Genomic DNA, 19699 nt, shown 5'->3' with positions numbered 1-19699 from the left:
ATAGAACACTTGTTTTTTGCTTGCCAGTTCTCAGAAGTGATATGGAGCAGAATGCTACAGTGGTTGGGTATAGGAAGGCTATCAGAGGATGGGCAGAAGAACTAAGGTGGGCTATACAACATGGAAGAGGGAAAGCTGCTGGTGCTGAGTTGTTTAGAATGAGTACGGCCTGTTGTATATACCATATTTGGATAGAAAGAAATCAGAGGATCTTTCAACAGAAGGCTACCACATGTGAAGGTGTGTAGAGGATGATTGCACAGGAAATCCATGCCAAAGGAGAAAGACATGCTAGAGTAGCAGGACAACTGAGGAAGTTGAATTTCTATCCCTAAGCCTGCTTGCTGGGAGATTAAAGATGCAATTTTCAGTAGATCGGTTATGGATCAGGTTAATTAGATTTGTAGTTAGTAAGAGCTAGGAGGGCCTCTGGCCAGGTTGGGTTTGTTTGTAATGAATTTGTAAATATTTCCCTGGTAATACAAAAAAATTCAGTTACCAAAAAAACAATTGATTTTTTTTAAGAAGTTGAAATGGCAAAAATTTTAAGAAAAAGATAAATAGTTATTACGATCATGAAAAGGCCATCGTCGGCGCACACTTTTCTTTATATATATATATATATATATATAAACTATGGAATAAACTACTTACGTAATTACATATAGTTATAAAAAAATACAGATTACTCATTACCATCTGCCTCTGAATTTAAGGTTTTTGTCTTTCTCAACAAAAATTGAACTTCAGACATCAATTCCCATAGTTGAGGAAAATATTTTGTTTATGACTTTATGCCATAGGTGTCAGCCCTACCACTAGATGGGCGAGATGTCATGTTAATGCCCAAGTCTGTTGTTCAAATATATGAATTGGCTACTCATTTTGCAGCGTTACTATGTACTACCAATAATAAGTCGAGCAAAGCGAGTGTCGTTTGAACAAATCACTAGATAATTCCCAATTCATTACACGTGAAAGAATTCCCACCGTTGTTTTAAGTCATAATTCTCCACTGTATGTACGCCGAACAAATAGTAGTTACCGTGCAAATTAAAATCAAACTTAAAATACCAAACCATATCGTATTGATTTAGTAATGAAATAATATCTTTAAAATCAAATATCAAAATAACCCAACCAAAATATATAACCGTACCAGCACCACGAATACCCCTCTCTACAAGGAATCGACGAGTTAAGTAGAAAGATGTGCTAGTTTTTCACGTTCGACTTGATTGTAAAATTTATTTATCCAACTAAGCTACAGTCATCGCTTAGTCTTGATTGCAAATTTAGCAGTATGTGTCATTTGCAATATATAATAAATCCATCAGCAGCATATATAAAAATAAAAACAGAACTCCAATGTTAGTATCAAGCGCGAAAACACCGCCTCATGGTATTAAAACTTTTGCCCATAAGTTTAATAAGAAAAGCTTCAATAGATGAGCAAAATCTACATCTTCTCATGAGCTACAACAACATTTTACAAAGTCCAACTCATTCAATGACGTGGAACTTATTTGTAATGTCCTCCAACCATTGTTTATATACATGAAATCACAGCAAATGCGCAAGCCTACTATTGATGCATAGAATTAGAACATAACAGAAAATTGATTACAATACTTTCTTCCCTTCAAGTATGGTTGTATAACAAACAAACTAGTAACTTCCATGTGCAACTATACAGTTACAATGAGGCCGCATTTGGTTGAGCCAAAGAAAGAAGCTCTGTATTCAGAATATGTCTTCACCAACTTTTTGATGCTAACAAAATTAAAAGGATACAAAAATTTTAAAAAGGTACGTATTGTGAGTCCACTCACACGTCTTGGCAAAACTAAATCCTGCAATTTCAGGTGTTTCCCTTTGCAAGCGATATGCAGAACGAAGCTATTCTCAGATGGTCAGCGTTGCAAGCTGCACATATGAACAAACATGCTGGTGAAAAAATTGACAAGTCGGACAATCATTAAAATGAACATAATGGTGACAGTGCTCTTATGCTCCACTTCAAGATAGCTAACTGTATGCTCGAGAAATCACAGACTTCTCTTTGCTCTATCAAGTGCTAAATGACCAATTATCATCTTAAATAAAACAAGAAAAGCAAAGGAATCCAACCTGCTCAACGGGGACGTGGGTGGAAACATGTCATTGATACGACCATGAAGACAGGCGTATGATTTTGTATCTATGTGGCGATTTAGAACAATTTGACCCTGTGAATCATCATAATAGTATCATGATATCATCAACAAAATTCTGTTACTTGCAAAAGGTCCTTTACAGTTGACTTGTACATACCTTTGAATTGATGGTGAAGATTTTTCCTTCAGGTATTTGAACCTTGAGGTAGCAGAGCTCATCAGTGTCTCTGTTTCCAAATCCAGCATAAAAGGGATTCCTATCAGAAGGGAACAATGCCTTGATGTCCTGCAAATTTGAAAGTCAATACTCAACACTTCAGTTATCTGTATTTGTTACCAAAGCTAGATGACCTAAGATGAATTGCTGAAAGTTAGTCACTAAAACGTCTATACAGCCTCTAATTAAGATACTCCTTGCCCTATAAGTTGCACACACTATTATTCTAAGAGATAATCCCTACTAAATAGGAGGGGGGAGGGGGGAAGACCAAAGCACCAAACGAAAAACCATTTTTGCGTTTATGGTGAAAGACATTTTCCACTCCAAGTATTTCGAGTTTTCTCTTACTATCCAATATATCCATCTTGTGATTATTTATTACATCAGTCACATCTTCATATTTCTGCACAGCCATATTTTAAGTGTGGCACACCAATTAAAAAAGTGTAAGATTAATTAAATGGTATTTTCTTTGTCCAAATCTCGTTGCACCAAATGTCCGCCTTGTAATTTGGAGAATATGGGACTTCTGTGTGTATTAAACAGTGAGTTCTCGTGCAGCTACCTAATAAGAACCAAATTCCGATATATATTCTTTCTCAGGTTGAATAAACATTGCAAGCCATGACTCCTTTAAGATAGCAGAAAAGAAAAGATTAGACAATGTAGATGTAAGTTGTTTATTCCTTTAAACGACAAAAGCACTCTACCAGATGCAGATCATCTCTAGGTTGAAGCAATAGTCCAAGGCCTCCCCTGCCTCACGGCTTTGGAAGGCATGCAGAATTCTTTGCTTACAATGCTAAAAGTGCTATCAGGAAAAAACAAAAGCAAATATTAATCAAGAAACTGACCTGTAAGCAAGCAATTTTGAATTCCTGAGGAGCTTTTCTAACGACTGCAAAAAGGTAAAAGAATTAGATGCACTACCAATCATATTATTAGCAAAATTTGAAGCACTTCTTCTGGGAGAATTTACTTAAAATATCCTACTACCAAATCAGAACTGCAAGCACGGAGGTTATATTTTAAGACATTCTCAAATGCATGAAACTAGCAGTCCATACTCTAAATGGATATTACCGTTGTCATGCATTTAAATAAATTATAGAACTCCCAGAAATCACTAATTCACTACCATTTTCATTAGAATAGACAATTTCGACCATCAAAATAGTTGGTTTTTTCAAGGGAAAGAATAGTTAGGAGCAATGAAAATTATAAAAGGGAGAATTCTTCACAAAATATAGAAAGGAATAACCTTCTCTATATAGAGAAAGAAAAAGCCCATCTGGAGATGTGAAAACTGGTCCTTCTGGTAATCCCTTCCCATCCTGCAATTATCAAAAATACAAAAGATGAAGTCAAATTAATGAATGAGGAGAAAAAGGAAATGAATACTTATGACAAAATACCTGCATAAGATTAAACAGGAACTGTCTAGTCATATAGGCCTGTGAAATAGCGCGTGCACTTAAGAAAAGCAATTGATAACCGTTCTCCTGCAGCAAGAAGACAAGATCATGCTCTCTTATCCTACTACCAGAGGAAAACCGAAAGATATATTGACATAGAATAAGTGGAGAAACATTTCGAACCTTAGCAAACATTGCAAAAGCGAAAAATACATATTCCCAATATAAAGAGCATTTCTTTTTTTATCAGGACAGTATAAAGAAAACTCTTGTAATAAATCTCCAAAAAAGGGGAGAAGAGAAAATGAATCAAGCCTACAAACCTTGATAGCCGATAAGAGATGTGCAACACCTGTCTGTGACCAATCTCTCCCCACCAAAGGCATGAACTGTCCTAGAACATCAGATCTGTTTAATTGACAAAAACTATCACACATCAGGCAGGAACAAGAAGAAGTATCATCTACATTTTTCTTATCATATATCAACCAACTCAGACAGAAGTCTAGCATTCTTGTTCATAAAGTCGTTCACCAGGGAACCAAGAAGATGAATCACCAAAAGTTCAATTAGGAGCAAAGGAAACCAGCATGGAAAATTTTAGAGCCCATAGCTACATTCTAACAAGGTGGACTATATAAAAAAATTGCTCACTCGTTTCAATATATTGTCTCAGGTACTAGATATTTACAGGGAAATGACTATAGGAAAAGTATCACCTATAAACACTTTCTATAGGTGCATAAAAATTAGAATCCTAAGCTGATACTCTTCCGTCCCATAATGTCTCACTTTTGACCAAAAGTCGAAGCAATAACAGATATATGATAACATGTACCATATGGAACTATTTTTTGGAGATTTAGAAACTATACCAAAATACTACAAGTGGGAGTTTTTTCCATCCAAAATATGAAAATATCATGATAAGAAATTCAACTCTTGAAAAACATCAAAGGACAAATATTTTGGGGAAAGATCAAGAATAACAGAAGTCATTCTATGATATGAAGTGCACTATTTGAAGGTTTTGAATTCCGGCATAGATCATGAGGGAGGGAAGACAAGCAAAATGGCATCTTAATAAAAGTATATGCTTCTCCATGAATCAAAATGAGTAACTAATTAGATAGACTTGGGAATTGATAAATATTCAGCAACGTATATGTCAAAGCTGGTAATACTAATGTGCCTCAGAAGGGCTAAGAATCTCCTAATCCGGATGGACCTTGAATTGAAGTCTTAGACAACCATGGCCATTATCAGTTTAAGTTCAGAATTAATTTATGACTGGAGCGGCTTAGTGTGTAGTAAGTGACATGAATTGGAAGGAGTTTTTTCAGCATTGCCTCTCGTAGTTTTGAATTCATTTCTAGTTATATTACTATTTTTTGCAACTCTATGCAACATTCAACGGACAAAGTTGATGCTAAACTTGGAAAAGGCTCCAAACTGCATCTTCAAAGTTCCCTTTCGAAAGTAGAAAAGCTAAAACCTCAAAATACAAAAATCTCGACTTCGTATCTAACTTTAGAGTCACTTTTCTCTACAATAAATATAAATCAGCTCAACTCTTAATCTCCAGCACAAACTAAGAAATCTAATCCGGAAGAGCGGATACTGAACTTGTACGTATTTTCAACACTTCTAAGTGCATCATGCTAAGGTTCATCAATTATGATCACCTTTCATCCAATTCTTAGACTTTTGGGCAGGGAGATGATCATCACAAACTAACTCCGAGAAGAAAGCAATTTACAGCCAAAAGAACCATAATTAGTAAAGTTGATGTCAGCATAAAGAGGTTCATTTAACAGAGAAAAGTTGATACGTCTGACCTATACAAATAGATAACGGATGATAACCACCAATGCATCCATTTGCACTAATTAAAAGTTGATAATTCTTACATTCATTGTGATCAAAGTTGAACAAAATAGCAAGTCTTGGACACAACAGCACATAAACAGGACAACAACACCAACCATCTATATTAGAAAATTTATTTACCTAGTAATTGTTCCATCAACATCAGAGATTACAATATTTGTGTCCCATCTCCACAAATATATACGTGCATCAACCTGCAAAGCATGAAACTCAAACAAATTACATGCGTGCATTTGCGTACGCACCAAAATGAGATGCAATTAGAAGAAATGTCAGCAAATGACCTGCTGTTTCGAGCACGTGAATACAACTACATTCTTTCCCTCCTTCAGATTCAAAGTTGCCAGCTGTTCAGATGTTCGAGTAGTTAAAGAATCTAGGAAGTATGCTTGCCCTCTAGGATCTAAATTCATACGAAATCCCGTTTCAACACCATTGACACTTACATTAACCACATCTTCTCTACCCTTCAAAACCCCTTGAATCGTCCCAAACCGAACATACCAAGGTGAGGATTTCAAACTACCATCTGGTTGCTTCACCACAATAATATCCACAGCACCACCAAATGGATTTAAGTTCCCAGAAACACTACGTACGCCTCTACCTATGTAGTTACCTATCCTCCCCATAGTATTCATTCTCTTAAAACAACCACAACTATGCTTCTGTCCTAAACAAGTTGGATCGACTATATGAATACTCACCACGTTACTCCATCTAAATCATATCACACCAATATTATGCAAACACATATAATATTCATTCATTTAATACAATAAAATCTAACAAGTTTCCACTTTTAACAAACCCAATTCATAAAGATTGAATTTTTTAGCTTATGGGCTGCAATTTATTGATTCCCTCAGGTAAATCTGTAGATCTTTCCTACAAAAATCCAATCTTTATTTGCTTCCCAAATCTTTTTCTCTGGCTCATGTATTTAAATTTTAACAACAAATGATCAAAGAACATTAATTGATTACAATTCAAATAATGGTGAAGAAAAAAAAACTGTCTTGCTAGATAAAGGGAGATAAAAGAAAAACTACAAGAACATATATTACAAGGGATAAAATGATAGTAGAATTTTTTTTTTTTTTTGTGGGTCAGGTATTCTCTTGTAGTTTTTGGTCAAAAATGAAGAAAACCAAAAGCTAAAAGAGAAATCATATTTTCCAGAACCAAACCGCCAATACTTAACGGTGAAGAATAGTTCGCTAAAAGTGCATATTATATTTATTTTCTAAAATGATTCTAGATGGGTCAATGCTATTGTGCCTAATATTTTTAGGATTATTTTGAAAAAGTCAGACTCGTATTTAGGTGATTACACATATTATATATCAAACGGGTAACTAACCAATAAGAATAAAATTAGATGGTGAAATTAAAAGCTTGGGTTTGTTTGTTAATGCAAGATGTACTTGAGAGGACGCTAATTGAAGAAAAGGCAAGAGTGTATAAAAATCTCCGGCAAAAACTATATCCGTTCTAATTTTTACGTGACATAATTTGAATAGATGTGGAAAAAAAAAAAACTAAAAATAATTTAAACTCATATTTAAAATAAATCATAGTATTGTGTGATAATAAAATTGAAATATACGATGTTAAATATGTAATTCATTAAAGATGTAACTAAAAATATAAGTTGATTGTGTTAAAATTTAAAACTACGTCATTCATTTTGGATCGGACTAAAAAAAATAGCAAAATACTAAAAGTTTGATGAGTTAAATGGGTTAAGCTGTGGGTTGGTTGGGTAAAATGGGTTGGGTTGAGTTAAATGAATTGTATGATTTAAATAAATTTATTAATATTAAAAAAATAGAATTTTATGTGACATGTGATGGCAAATAAGAGAGAAGGAGGGTTCTGTGTGTTTAGTATATTCTGAGGAAAATAGGGATAATTGAGTGATATTTTACTCCTAAAAGAAACAAAAGTGATATTAGAAGGCAATTCTCAATACATGGGTGATATTTTAGAGAATTTACTCTCTTAATGAGATGGGGAGAGGAGTATATATTCGGTACGTAGCAATTGGAAAATATCTGCAAAAGAAGAAAAAGACACAATTTTTTTTGCAGGCAAAACAGAATATATGCTATTTACTATATATGCTAGGTTTCAAAAATCATTGTAGTTGTTCAAAACAGAATATATGCTAGGTTTCAAAAATCGTTGTAGTTGTTCAAAACATTTACGATAATTAACCGACAATCCTCTAGTATGTCTGTTGTTATAGGCCACGTGGACAAAAGAATTTCTTCTTTGCTTTGCCAGGTGAAAGTACAGGATTCTGATTTCTGAAGCATAATTGGATTGCTTATTGTTGCTTTCAGATGATAGTCCGAGATTCTAAAGATGTTAAATTTAAACTATATAAACTATTTGTAAAATTTTGTTTTATTAAATTAGGAAGATCAATGTATTATGTATAGTATATCTGTCGATCACATCCGAATCAAACACTGTTATGTTTCGATTTATGTGACACTTTTCTTTTAATCAGTTCCAAAAATAAAGACACACGTATAAATCTAAAAACAATTAACTTTACACTTCTCGTTTAACTCTTAATGAAAAGCTTTCTTAACCATACAAATATTATTTAATTTTTAAGGCCGCGAGTTCCCAAAAAAATTATAGTCACTATGGCATATTTAAGATCATGAGTTTCAAAAGTCTTTCATTTTTTTGTTAAGTTTCGTATGAATTCAAATTATGTCATATAAACTGAAACGGAAGGAATACTCCCTATACTATTCTAAATTCCCAAAATTGGAACTTGTCTGAAATCAGAACCATGGATTATGCAATCATAATGCATAGGCTTAATGCATATTATCCTTTTTTTCCTTTTTGGCACCTCAACCAAGTGTTGTTCCTATTGAATCCCTGAATTCGTCCTCAAGTGTGTCTATCAAATCCTCTAAATTTGATTTTTATTAGAAACAAAAATTAAATTGTGGTAATTAAGGTGAAATAATATTTTAGACATGTGGTAAGCTATTCTTTAGGTCATGGATGTGTCGATTTCTGCTGATTCTGTTCTTCCACTGCCAGCTTAATTAAAAGCTTACTCTTTTTTCCCTCTCAATTGTTGTTAATCTTAGCTAAAAGATGGAATAATTAAATTAGAATATATATTAGCATATTGCTACATTGAAGATAGAATACTATGTAAGTCAGATTGTGTTTGATAGATACACTTGAGGACGAGTTCAGGGATTCAATAGGAACAACACTTAGTTGAGGTGTCAAAATGAAAAAAAAAAAAAAAAAAGGACAAGTTCAAGGGCTCCATATGCATTAAGCCTCATGTATACAGTATTAACAGGTGCACCATATTCTGAGAACTTTTAGGCAAAATCACAAGCACTAGCAACAGAATCTCATCCTCTCTACAGCATTTGAAGATGAACATTTAACCAGTTTCAAGGACTAAATCAAGTACTTTATAGCCTATGTTGCTTGAACTCTCCAAAAATGTTGCCGAACCAGTGTCGCCTCCTCCAAAAATGCACAACTTTTGAAGGACCTGACACGCATTTGTCGAGATTTTTGAAGAGTTCGAGCAATATAGCTTAAAACCTTCATATAGAAAAAACAAAAAATTACTAGAAATGCTGGTCTCATTCACAATTCAAATATGCATGCATCATTGGCATCACACTATGAACCATCACAGGCTAAAAACAGCTTTCATATCTTTCATATGATAACAGTTTGTCTTAACAAATCTGTTCATTATAAGCCAAAATTTCTACAAAATTACCAAGTTACTGCAAAATCTACACTTCCTCATACTCACATACTAAGACTACAGCAATTTACAAAGTTCAACTCTTCCTGAAGGAGTGACGTCGAACGTATTTCGTATTTTTCTCCCATAAGTATGTGTATACATTTACGGCTAAGCAAATTGGCTAGCCTATGATTAATGAGTGAATATCAGAAAATTGAGTACACGATTTTCTTCCTCCAGGATGAGTGTATAAAACAATAGTATACTAGTCACTTCCATGTGCAATATACAGTTACAAATACAGAGAGCCTTGTCTGTGGTTCAGTCAAACATACTGCGTATTTATGATATCGACTCGCTAGCCGTTCACTGCAAAAACAGAAAAATTGTAAAAGCTCACACATCAGACCGCAGACTGTACTGAATCTACTCTTAGGTAACAACTGTAATTTCAGCCTCGTAAGCTGAAAATATAAATTAGCAATTCTCAAGGATTTACTTTTTCTTCCTCCTCAGAAACAAGAATAGATTACTAATTAAGTTAAAACTCAAATAATAGTTACCTGAATCTTTCGTTGGGTTACCTGAATCTTTCGTTGGCTGTGGCAGTACCACCACTGAATCTCAAAAAATAGCTAAGGATGGACTCTGCTAACTTTCAATCAATATAAGGAGGTGGAAGTCTCCAGAAATTCACCGCATTAAAATCCTCCTGAAGAGAAGTGAAAATTGTTGGGCAAGAGTAAGATTATTGAAGCTTCCAGACAGCAACAACAACATACCCAGTTGAATCCCACAGTGTGGAGTCTGGGGAGGGTTAAGTGTACGCAGACCTTACCCCCACCTTGGAAGGTAGGGAGGCTGTTTTCGAAAGACCCTCGGCTCAAAAGAAAACAAGGGAAAACAAGAGAAAAGAGTCAGATACAGACAAGCAAATCAAAGCAATGTGAAAATGAGAAATAACAAGAGCAAAGAAGTCATGATAAAACAGCATGGAAAGACAAGACCCAACGCATAAAAGCATGAATCAAAGGGCAATAAACAGTAGAGCAAAACTACACTACTAGTGCGAAAGAAAAGTGAGACTACCTACTAGCCTTCTATCCTAATCTGAGTCCTCCACAACCTCCTATCTAAGGTCATGTCCTCGGTAATCTGAAACTGCGCCATGTCCTGCCTAATCACCTCTCCCCAATATTTCTTTGGCCTTCCTCTACCTCTCCTAAAACCGTCCATAGCCAACCTCTCACACCTCAGCACTGGGGCATCTATGTCTCTCCTCTTCACATGCCCAAACCATCTCAGCCTCGCATCCCGCATCTTGTCATTGGATGTAAATGAATGCAGCATTAGACATGGCGACTTGCACTAAACACCTCATATCACGAAAGAGTATGGGATACGATCAAGCAACACCCTGAGTAAGCGGCAATTTTATTCACTATTTACAAACAAAAAAACAAACAACATGAAATTTCCCGTCCTCAGTCGATAATGCGATTGTCCAAGGATGTTTCAGAATCCAGAAAACTACCATTTTCTTACTGTTAAGTCCAGCAAGAGAAAAGGCAAGTCCACAGTTTTCAGGTTTTACTTACTGTTTGAGAAAATGGACCTTGGGCCAAAGACCCAAAAGCTAGGTCATGAGTTTAAAATTGCCCAAGATCATTTACTGAGACAATACCACATTTCCTCACCCAATATGGCACACGGTAACACCCCCGCTCAGTCGCTCACCCCGCACTTGATATCTGGAATGTGAGTAAACATAACTTGAAGGCCCAACATTGGGAAATACAACAACAGTGATGCGTTTGGCTCTGATATCTGGCTCTGGTATCATGTTCAGAAAATTAACCCTGGCTTGCTCAACCGCAAAGCTAGCTAATATGATAAGAATTGTCTAAACCATACAAGGAAACCACCTATTCCCTCAACCACATTGAAAAACTGGTTCAGCTTAAGCTGAAAATGATGGTACTTTCACAATCCAGCTCCACTCTATAGTAAGATGTGCTAGTTATCCCTAATTTAATTTGATTTTGTAAGCAAATGTCCAACCAAGCAAAAAGGACTGAGGTTCAAAGTTCTTTGCTTTTCAATTTTCTTAGCTATGTATATGGTTTTAACTTTCCAAAATAACATTTCAAGTTTCAGCACTATTAGGCTCTATTACCAGTAAAAGGATGCAATTAATTATCTCTTCCAATTCAACTAATTACATGGTTTTAACATTTCAAGTTTTAGCACCATTAGGCTCTATTACCAGTAATAAAAGGATGCAACTAATTATGTCTTCCAATTCAATAACTTCAAGACTTCTTATGTTGTCCATAGAAACTTTCCATCCAAAGGGCAGAGTCCCAAGGTCTTACCTTTTACTTTCTATTGGTTTAGTGAACCTACTGGCTACTGTTGGTCTAGACGGGGTTTAAGTCTCTAAATGAAGGAAACTTGTTCATTACTAGACAAGTTGGCGAGACGTTAAAGTTAACATGATGGTGGAAGTGAATCTTATACTCCACTTCAAGAAATCTAATTACATCCTTGAGAGATGGGAAAAAATCGAAGCATGAGATCACATACTTCTCTTCACTCTATCACGTGCTAACGAACCAAAATTCATAGAAATTATAAAAGGGAAAATCCAACCTGCTCACATGAGAAAGTGGCTGGAAACATGGCAGTGACAAGACTATGAAGAGAGGTATATGATTTTGTATCTATGTGGCGATTATCAACAATTTGACCCTGTAGATTATAAAAACATCATTAGAAACTTTCTTTAGCAGAGTTATCTGCAAACGGTCCTTTACAGTTGACAGTAACAGTTGACTAAGTACCTTTGGATTGATGGTAAAGATTTTCCCTTTAGGTATTCCAACCTTGAGGTAGCTGATCTCATCCGTGTGTCTGTTTCCAAAACCAGCATAGAAGGGGAAGGGATTCCTATCAGAAGGGAATAATCCTTTTATATCCTGCAAACTTGAAAGTTAACAGGTTATTGATCCTGCATTATAATCCTTTTATATCCTGCAAACTTGAAAGTCAACAGGTTATTGATCCTGCATTTGTCACCATAGCTAGATACATATGCTCAAAGTTAGTAATTATATCTTCTACACATCCAGTAATTTCGATACTCCTTGCCCTCAAGAATTTGCACACCCCTCTTAAGGTTGCATACCCAACATTTTTCAGATAGCCAATGAACCAGATGCTACAATTCACCAACACAGAGATGGAAACACATGGAACCTCAACCTAAGAAGGAACATTCAGGACTGGGAGATGGAAGAACTGATCAACCTTTTAGCAGCACTTCACAATGCCACAATCAACAACTTGTGCCAGACCAGCTAAAATGGGGGGATAGGAGGAAGGGAGAATTTTCAGTTAAGGTTGCATATAAACTTCTTGGCCCTCAGAATGCAATCACAGCTCATTGGCCTTGGAAGCTTATTTGGAAAGTCAAATTACCTCCTAAAATTAGTTGTTTCAGCTGGACAGCACTACATGAAGCATGCTTGACTCAAGATAACCTAGCTAGAAGGAAGTTTCATCTGGCAAATAGGTGCTATATGTGTTTGAAGGTAGCAGAATCACACAACCACCTCTTCATACACTGTCCAGTGGCAACAGAGTTATGGAATATGTTTATTACACGTTTTGGACTCAATTGGGTCATGCCACAGAGTATCAGGGATGTTTTTGAAAGCTGGAGCTGCTGGAAAATTGATAGCACCATCAGGAGAATCTGGAAGATGATACCTGCTGCTATTTATTGGAGCATCTGAAATGAAAGAAATAGGAGATGCTTTGATGGAATATCAACTTCCTTCCAATAATATCAACTTCCTTCCAATCTTTGAAAGCTAAATGTCTTATGTTTTTGTATAGTTGGGTTTACTTGTCCCTAATAGATTCCCCTGTTACCTTTATGAACTTTATCAACTCCTTAGCTCTTAACTAGACATGTACTGGAGAATGGAGATGATAAGTTCCTTTTGCTACTCTAATTTTGTAACTACTATGCATCCACTTGATGCCAACAATGAAATTACTTACTTCATCAAAAGAAAATACCCATCTATTTCTCTATCAAGTCATCTTTATATCAGTTAAATCACAAAAGCAGATCATCTAAGGAATAGCCAGAAAGCCTCCGCGGCTCATGGCTTTGGAGACGTGCAAAACTTCTTTTGCTTAAAATGCTAAAAGTTCAATTAAGAAAAAGGAAGCAAATCTGAATCAAGAAACTGACCTCTAAGCAAGCGATTTTGAATTCATGAGGAGCTCTTCTAACCACTGCAAAAGGTAAAAGGGTAGACGCCTCTCTCAGTCATAATATTAACAAATTCCAGAGCACTTCTAATTCATGGAAGGAATATAGTCTAATATTCAACCAGAGATGCTGCATGCACAGAGGTTGAAGTACAACATGGTCTTGTTTCTACCCAGATGATAATGGATGGTCTTGTTTAATTCCAAGATCATGATTCATAAGGATATGGCGAACAAAATATTAGCAATTCAATGAAATGCTTAGTTTGAAGCAATGAAAAAATCAAGAGAAACTCTACATAAAATTAAGAAATGAACAACTGGACCTTCTCGAAATAGAGAAGGGAAAATTCCATCAGGAGATGTAAGAACTGGTCCTTCTGGTAATCCCTCTCCATTCTGCAATTATCAAAAATAAAAGAAGACAAAGTCAAATTGATGGACGAGGAGAGAAAAAAGTGATTACTTGAGCCAAATTTTATTTTCATCAAACCTGCATAAGATTAAACAGGAATTGTCTAGTAAGATAGGCCTGTGAAATAGCACGTGCACTAAGGAAAAGCAAATGATATCCACTCTCCTGCAGCACAGAGGAATTGTCTAGTCATCATGCACTCTTATGCTATAACGAGTGAGAAATTAAATACTCCCTCCATCCCAATTTATGTGGCGGATTTGACTGGAAACGAAGTTCAAGAACGAAAGAAAACACTTTTGACATTGTGGTCTAAAATATGCCATTGAGATCTCTATGGCTATGGATCATTACATTAAGGGTAAAATAAGAAGTTTAATGTTAATTTTTTTCTAACTAAGAAAGTATGACATGCCTAAAAAAGGAAGTGTGCCACATAAATTTGGACAAAGGGAGTAATATATTAGCATAGAATAAGTATAGAAACATTTCAACCCTTAGAAAACAGAGAAAAGGGAAGAAAACATATTTACAATATGAAAAAGAACATTCTTAAGATAAAAACTGGGACTTGATAGATTACTTGCCGGAACTACAAAATTAGCAGCAAACCTTCGCACAGTTAGTCTGAGTAAAGTAAACCTCAAAAAAAGGGGAGGAGAGAAAAACAATGAAATCTAAGGACCTTGATAGCCGAAAAGAGATGTGCAACGCCTATCTGTGACCAATCCATCCCAACCATAGGCATGAACTGTCCTAGAACATCAGATCTGTTTAATTGACAAAAATATCACACGTCAGACAATCAAAAGGAAAAGAAAATGTATAAATTGAACTCTATTCTTAACTCCGGCTTTTGACCATCTATTTGGGGTGTGAGTGCTAGGCTTGTGGAATTTTCAACAGTTCCAAGTGCATCACGTTAAGATTTATCAGCTAAGAACATCTCACATCCAATACTTAGATAGTAGGACATGGAAGTGAATCACAAAGTTTACATGTAGAAAGCAATTTACGGCCAAAAGTGTACTTGCTACAGTTGATGGTTGGATAACACGGTTTCCTACTTATACCAAAAGAAGAAAAAAAAAAAAAAAAGGTAAGACAGATTTTTGTAACAGAACAAAGTTAATATATCTTACCTATACAAATAGAGATCGATAATAGCCACCAATGCATTCATTCGCATAAATTAGAAGTTAGCCGTTGTAACATTCAATGCGATCAAAGTTGAACAAAAGAGCAAGTGTTGAACACAAAAGCAAGCTCGTAGAGAGGACAATATCACCAATGACCTATCTATAGTAGAAAATGAATAAATTACCTAGTAATTGTTCCGTCAACATCAGATATTACGACTTTTGAGTCCCATCTCCACAAATATATGCGAGCATCAACCTGTGAAGCAAGTACCTCAGACAAATTATACACATGGAAGCATTTGCCACGCTTACATAGAAAGAAAGATGTAAAGTTTCTTGAAAGTGCTCAAGCAAAAAAGGGGAATGTAATGGGGAAAAATTCCCAGCAAACGACCTGCTGTTTCCCCAGCACTGCAGTCGAGAATGTGAAAACAACTGTATTCTTTCCCTCCTTCAGATTCAAAGTAGCCAGCTGTTCAGATGTTGGAGTGGTTAACATTATTTTCTTCTTCGAAATCTTTGGTTTTGGCACATCTTTTTCTGCGTCACCACCAGTATTATTTGAAATACTTTTAGCATCAGAATTTACATCTTCATCCATGGACAATCCAGAATTTCCCCTGCTTCTTGATCTCTTAAAGGAAAGAGACCATGATCTCCAGCTCCTCCTACCCGAGGAATTAATGGATTTGGGATCTCTTTCTGCAAAGATTCATTTCAACTCGTTAATGATTATCTTGTCTAATTTTTCAGTCTATATAAATAGACGTCTGTTTCCAGCAAACAAGCATTTCACCCCTCAGGCGATCTAAAACAAAATTGAACTTCAAGTGTTTCAGGGTAAAATCACAGTATCACCAGAGGAAATAGAAAAAGTATCTGAGACTCATAACAAGCTTCAAATTGATAAATAAAAAAGGCGCACATTTACATATTCTCTTACCGTTTTCTGGGGTGACTGAAATATTTTTCCCCTCCTCCGCGACCCCAGCAACTTCTGTTGTCTGTAGTACAGTTGATGAATGTAAGCCCTCAGGGTTAGAAAGAAAATCACTATCATGAGACCACATGTTGGGTAAAGATCTGCCCATCCGCACAATTCTGTTGTCCTGAACTACTAAACTTGCAGGAATGTCAACATTGCTTGATACGGTTTTGAGTTTTCTTCCATCTGCAACAATTGGCTGATCACTTTGGATGGACTTGTCTAGAGTAGGACCAGACTCATAGTTTGGTACTCGATAGTCTTCTTTTTCCTTATAATCTGATGAAGTGGACTCTGTGTATCTGGCTACACTGTCGCAACAATCATCAATATCACCAAAGAGAAGCTGCTCTTCCTCCAAACTTTCTGATGAAGAAACAGTAAGTCTTCTGATCAAACTGTCACTAGATTCATTAGGATTACCAAGAGCCTGTGAAGAGGCTCCCAGTTTGCTTGTTACTTTATCTTTTATGCTAGTCTTCTGATATTGATCTTCATAGGTTGAGGTACTGGAACAAGGGATTGGTAAAATGCACCCATAATCTGCTTCTGCAGCGGAGCTATTCAACGAACCGCTCTCGGAGACCAAAATATTAGTGATTGAGTTCGGATAAGTATTGTTGGTTATAACCTTGAAACCATTTAAAGGATCCTTTTCAAATAATAAGTCCTCTTCTGGTTGAGAGTTTTCCTCAGACATTACATCATTCAAACTGAGCACCGTTTGGGCGTGCATACGAGCTTCTAGATCACGAGAAGCACACAAGTTTTGAGTAAATTCTTCGGTTGAAACATCTAGCACCGCTGTTGATTTCTCTTCAGTTTCACAATAGAAAAAGGACTGGACCGCAGCAGTTCCACTTTCCTCATCGGGAAGACGGCTAACTGTAAAAGAATCGTGCTTCTCAATCTCAAGGGAGTCGACAATTTTTAAATTGGGGCTCGCAACCTCAGATATAGATGTACAACCCCTGGCATCATGATCAGCATCAACTACGCCTAGTTCACCACTGTCACCAGAAATTCTTAAGCTTTCTTCACGACGAGAATCTTCAACACCTTGGACAACATCGGACACTCTTGTTGCATTCTCAGATGGTGAAAATAACACATGTTTACCAGTTCTCTTGACAGACTTCTCGCTCAGACGAGAACCATCATCCTTCTCACGAGAAGGTTCACGGAAATCAAGATTGTCTAACATGTCATCATGTGCAGGAGAGCTTATATCACTTTTTTTGTCATTTATTTGCAAGTCATCCTCTTTAACACCCTTTGATGCATCTTGGGGAGAAACAGGTACGGCATAATCTCTACTGTACCTCCTGGGGGTAAGATTAGTAGACCACCTCATTTCTAACAGATCAGCTGCCATTTCAGCACGCTCCAACGAGTCTGCCCTGATAATGCCGGCATTATTTTTCATCGACTTCCTCCCAAAAACCCTGCCTAAAATCCCAGGTCCTCGGGGATCGGACCTTACCAAGACATCCTCACCACAACTCTTTGTTGGCCGATTACTACTGGTTTTCCCATCAGTATCCTCACCTGAGGATGAAGAAGAAGACAAAATATCTCCATCTTCTATATCTATCTCCTTTATAAAGAAAGCTCGTCCCCTACTATCTAAATACATATGAAAATTGGCTTCGACGCCATTGACAGTTATAGTAACCACCTTTTCTCTCGCCTTCAGAACCCCCTGGAACTTCCCGAATCGAACATACCAAGGAGAACATTTGAAACTACCATCTGGTTGCTCCACTACTATGATATCTACAGCACCGCCAAATGGATGGAAAGGCCCCGAAACACTACTTACCCCTCTCCCAATGTAGCTACCTATCCTCCCCACAGTATTCATTTTTTTACTATTATAAATATCTGCCAAGATTCTAATTAACAGAGTCTTATTGCCCCATCACAAATCAATATCACAAACCCAATTCATCAAGATTGTATCTTTTTAGCTCATCACTACATTTCACTCATCAAATCGAGTAGTTCTTCAAATCTTTCCCACAAAGATCCAATTTTTAACAGTTTTCCCAATGTTTACTCTCAAGAAAAGGATCAAAGAACATTAATTGATCAAAAGAAGCTGTCTTGCTTGGAAAAAAAAAAGGGAGACAAAAGAAGAAAAAATCAAAAGGGGAAACATATACTACAAAAATACACAAATTTTCCAAATACCCAACAAATCAAACCAAAAACCCATCAATAAAATGGTATCAGAAACCCATCAACAATATCAAGATTGTATTTTTAGCTAAAGAATCAGTGTTGAGCTGATTAGGGTCACAAATCAAGAAACCCACAAAATACAAAATAGAAAGAAATCATAGTTTAGAAGCAAATAACCGCCAAGACTGATAGTTGAAGAACAGTTGGCTTGGAAAAAGCATATTCTTTTTAATATGATCCGAATGTGCCACTGCCATAATTATTTGACACAGTCTAATAAAACGACACCGCCACTTGTGTCTAAATTTTTTTTTTTTAATACAGCCAGACTTGTATATACGTGAAAGTAATACATATATAACGTGTGAGTAACCAATCAAGAATATTATTAAGAAATTATAGAGTAAAATCAAAAGGGTTTTTCTGTATATGAACTTACCTGATTAGATTGAAGATAAAGGGAGAGTTTGAACTAGATTTCAACAATTTAATGTTTGTGTTTGGTATACAATTAATTTTTGCAGGTTGTGCTACAACTTTTGGAGTAACAAAATTAGATTTCTACGTACATGTGGCAGTGACACGTCTTTTGAGTTCAATGAGGGTCTGTCACTGTTGTTCTGAGTTTGGACTTTGGTGGGACACTTTCGAGACTTTAATGAAGAGATTCATTAAAGTATTACTATTTTTATAATTAAAAGAATTTAATTTTTTTTCTTAGAATTTGGGTTGAAGAACTTATTTAACTTCCAAATATGATAAGTTCAAATTAAAGGTGACGGTAAGTACGTGCTTTTCATTTCATTTTCACATAATAAGATGGGACAAAGAATTCTGACGTTCATTTTCTGATTCATAATCGTTTGTTCTTCTCTAATCTTCTAAAATTCTAGAATACGCCAGATTGGATCAATTGATTACGTTCTTTTTGGCAAATTTATTTTAGTTTTATATTTATTTTTATATAAAAAAATCTTTCCAGAATCTTGTTAAATTTATAAATTGTAATATGTTCGCACATTTCCTCAGACCTTGGCAATGATATTATCACCCCAAATATTAATTTGCAGTTCATCTTTTTTCTCGCTAAAATTGATATATTGCGACGTGAAATTTCTATGCAGCAAGGTCACCAAGAAAAAAATTGATATTAATTCAACGTCATCCGTTTTACGTGATTATTTCTTATTGACGAATCTAGAGTCTATACTTTGAAGTATTTGACCTTCTATTTTTTTTTTCCCGCCCAAGTCG

At 35.8% G+C, this 19699-nt stretch overlaps 1 protein-coding gene across 6 annotated transcripts; it reads right to left on the bottom strand.

Moving 5' to 3' along the window:
* Positions 1-1619: 1619 nt before the first annotated feature.
* On the bottom strand, positions 1620-18317 carry LOC132033362 (phosphatidate phosphatase PAH2-like). 6 transcript variants are annotated; one of them, XM_059423316.1, is made up of 11 exons: positions 16220-18317; positions 15671-15978; positions 15459-15532; positions 14820-14904; positions 14213-14299; positions 14046-14118; positions 13700-13743; positions 12279-12413; positions 12088-12186; positions 10020-10147; positions 9409-9804 (listed from the first exon to the last, which is right to left on the bottom strand). In XM_059423316.1, exons 1-10 carry the CDS (start codon positions 18123-18125, stop codon positions 10094-10096), a joined length of 2865 nt encoding a protein of 954 aa, XP_059279299.1. In that variant the 5' UTR covers positions 18126-18317; the 3' UTR covers positions 9409-9804; positions 10020-10093. The 6 variants fall into 6 exon arrangements, with proteins under 6 accessions (XP_059279300.1, XP_059279302.1, XP_059279301.1 ...); XM_059423317.1 differs by lacking the exons at positions 9409-9804; positions 10020-10147; positions 12088-12186; ... (1 more) ...; positions 13700-13743; positions 14046-14118 and adding exons at positions 1620-1926; positions 2131-2228; positions 2314-2442; positions 3231-3274; positions 3638-3710; XM_059423320.1 differs by lacking the exons at positions 12088-12186; positions 12279-12413.
* Positions 18318-19699: the final 1382 nt, after the last annotated feature.

This window comes from Lycium ferocissimum, chromosome 10, assembly GCF_029784015.1.
Source record: "Lycium ferocissimum isolate CSIRO_LF1 chromosome 10, AGI_CSIRO_Lferr_CH_V1, whole genome shotgun sequence".
Taxonomy (NCBI): domain Eukaryota; kingdom Viridiplantae; phylum Streptophyta; class Magnoliopsida; order Solanales; family Solanaceae; genus Lycium; species Lycium ferocissimum.
Note: the sequence above shows the minus strand (reverse complement) of the source record. Positions and strands in the feature narration are given on the sequence as shown.

Excerpts from the sequence above, each read along its gene's own strand:
- LOC132033362 (XM_059423316.1), bottom strand. The coding sequence starts at position 18,125 with ATGAATACTGTGGGGAGGATAGGTAGCTACATTGGGAGAGGGGTAAGT. Across the intron at positions 12,187-12,278 it reads TCTTTACCATCAATCCAAAG|GGTCAAATTGTTGATAATCG; the intron begins GTACTTAGTCAA and ends TATAATCTACAG. Across the intron at positions 10,148-12,087 it reads CCACTTTCTCATGTGAGCAG|GAGGATTTTAATGCGGTGAA; the intron begins GTTGGATTTTCC and ends ACTTCTCTTCAG.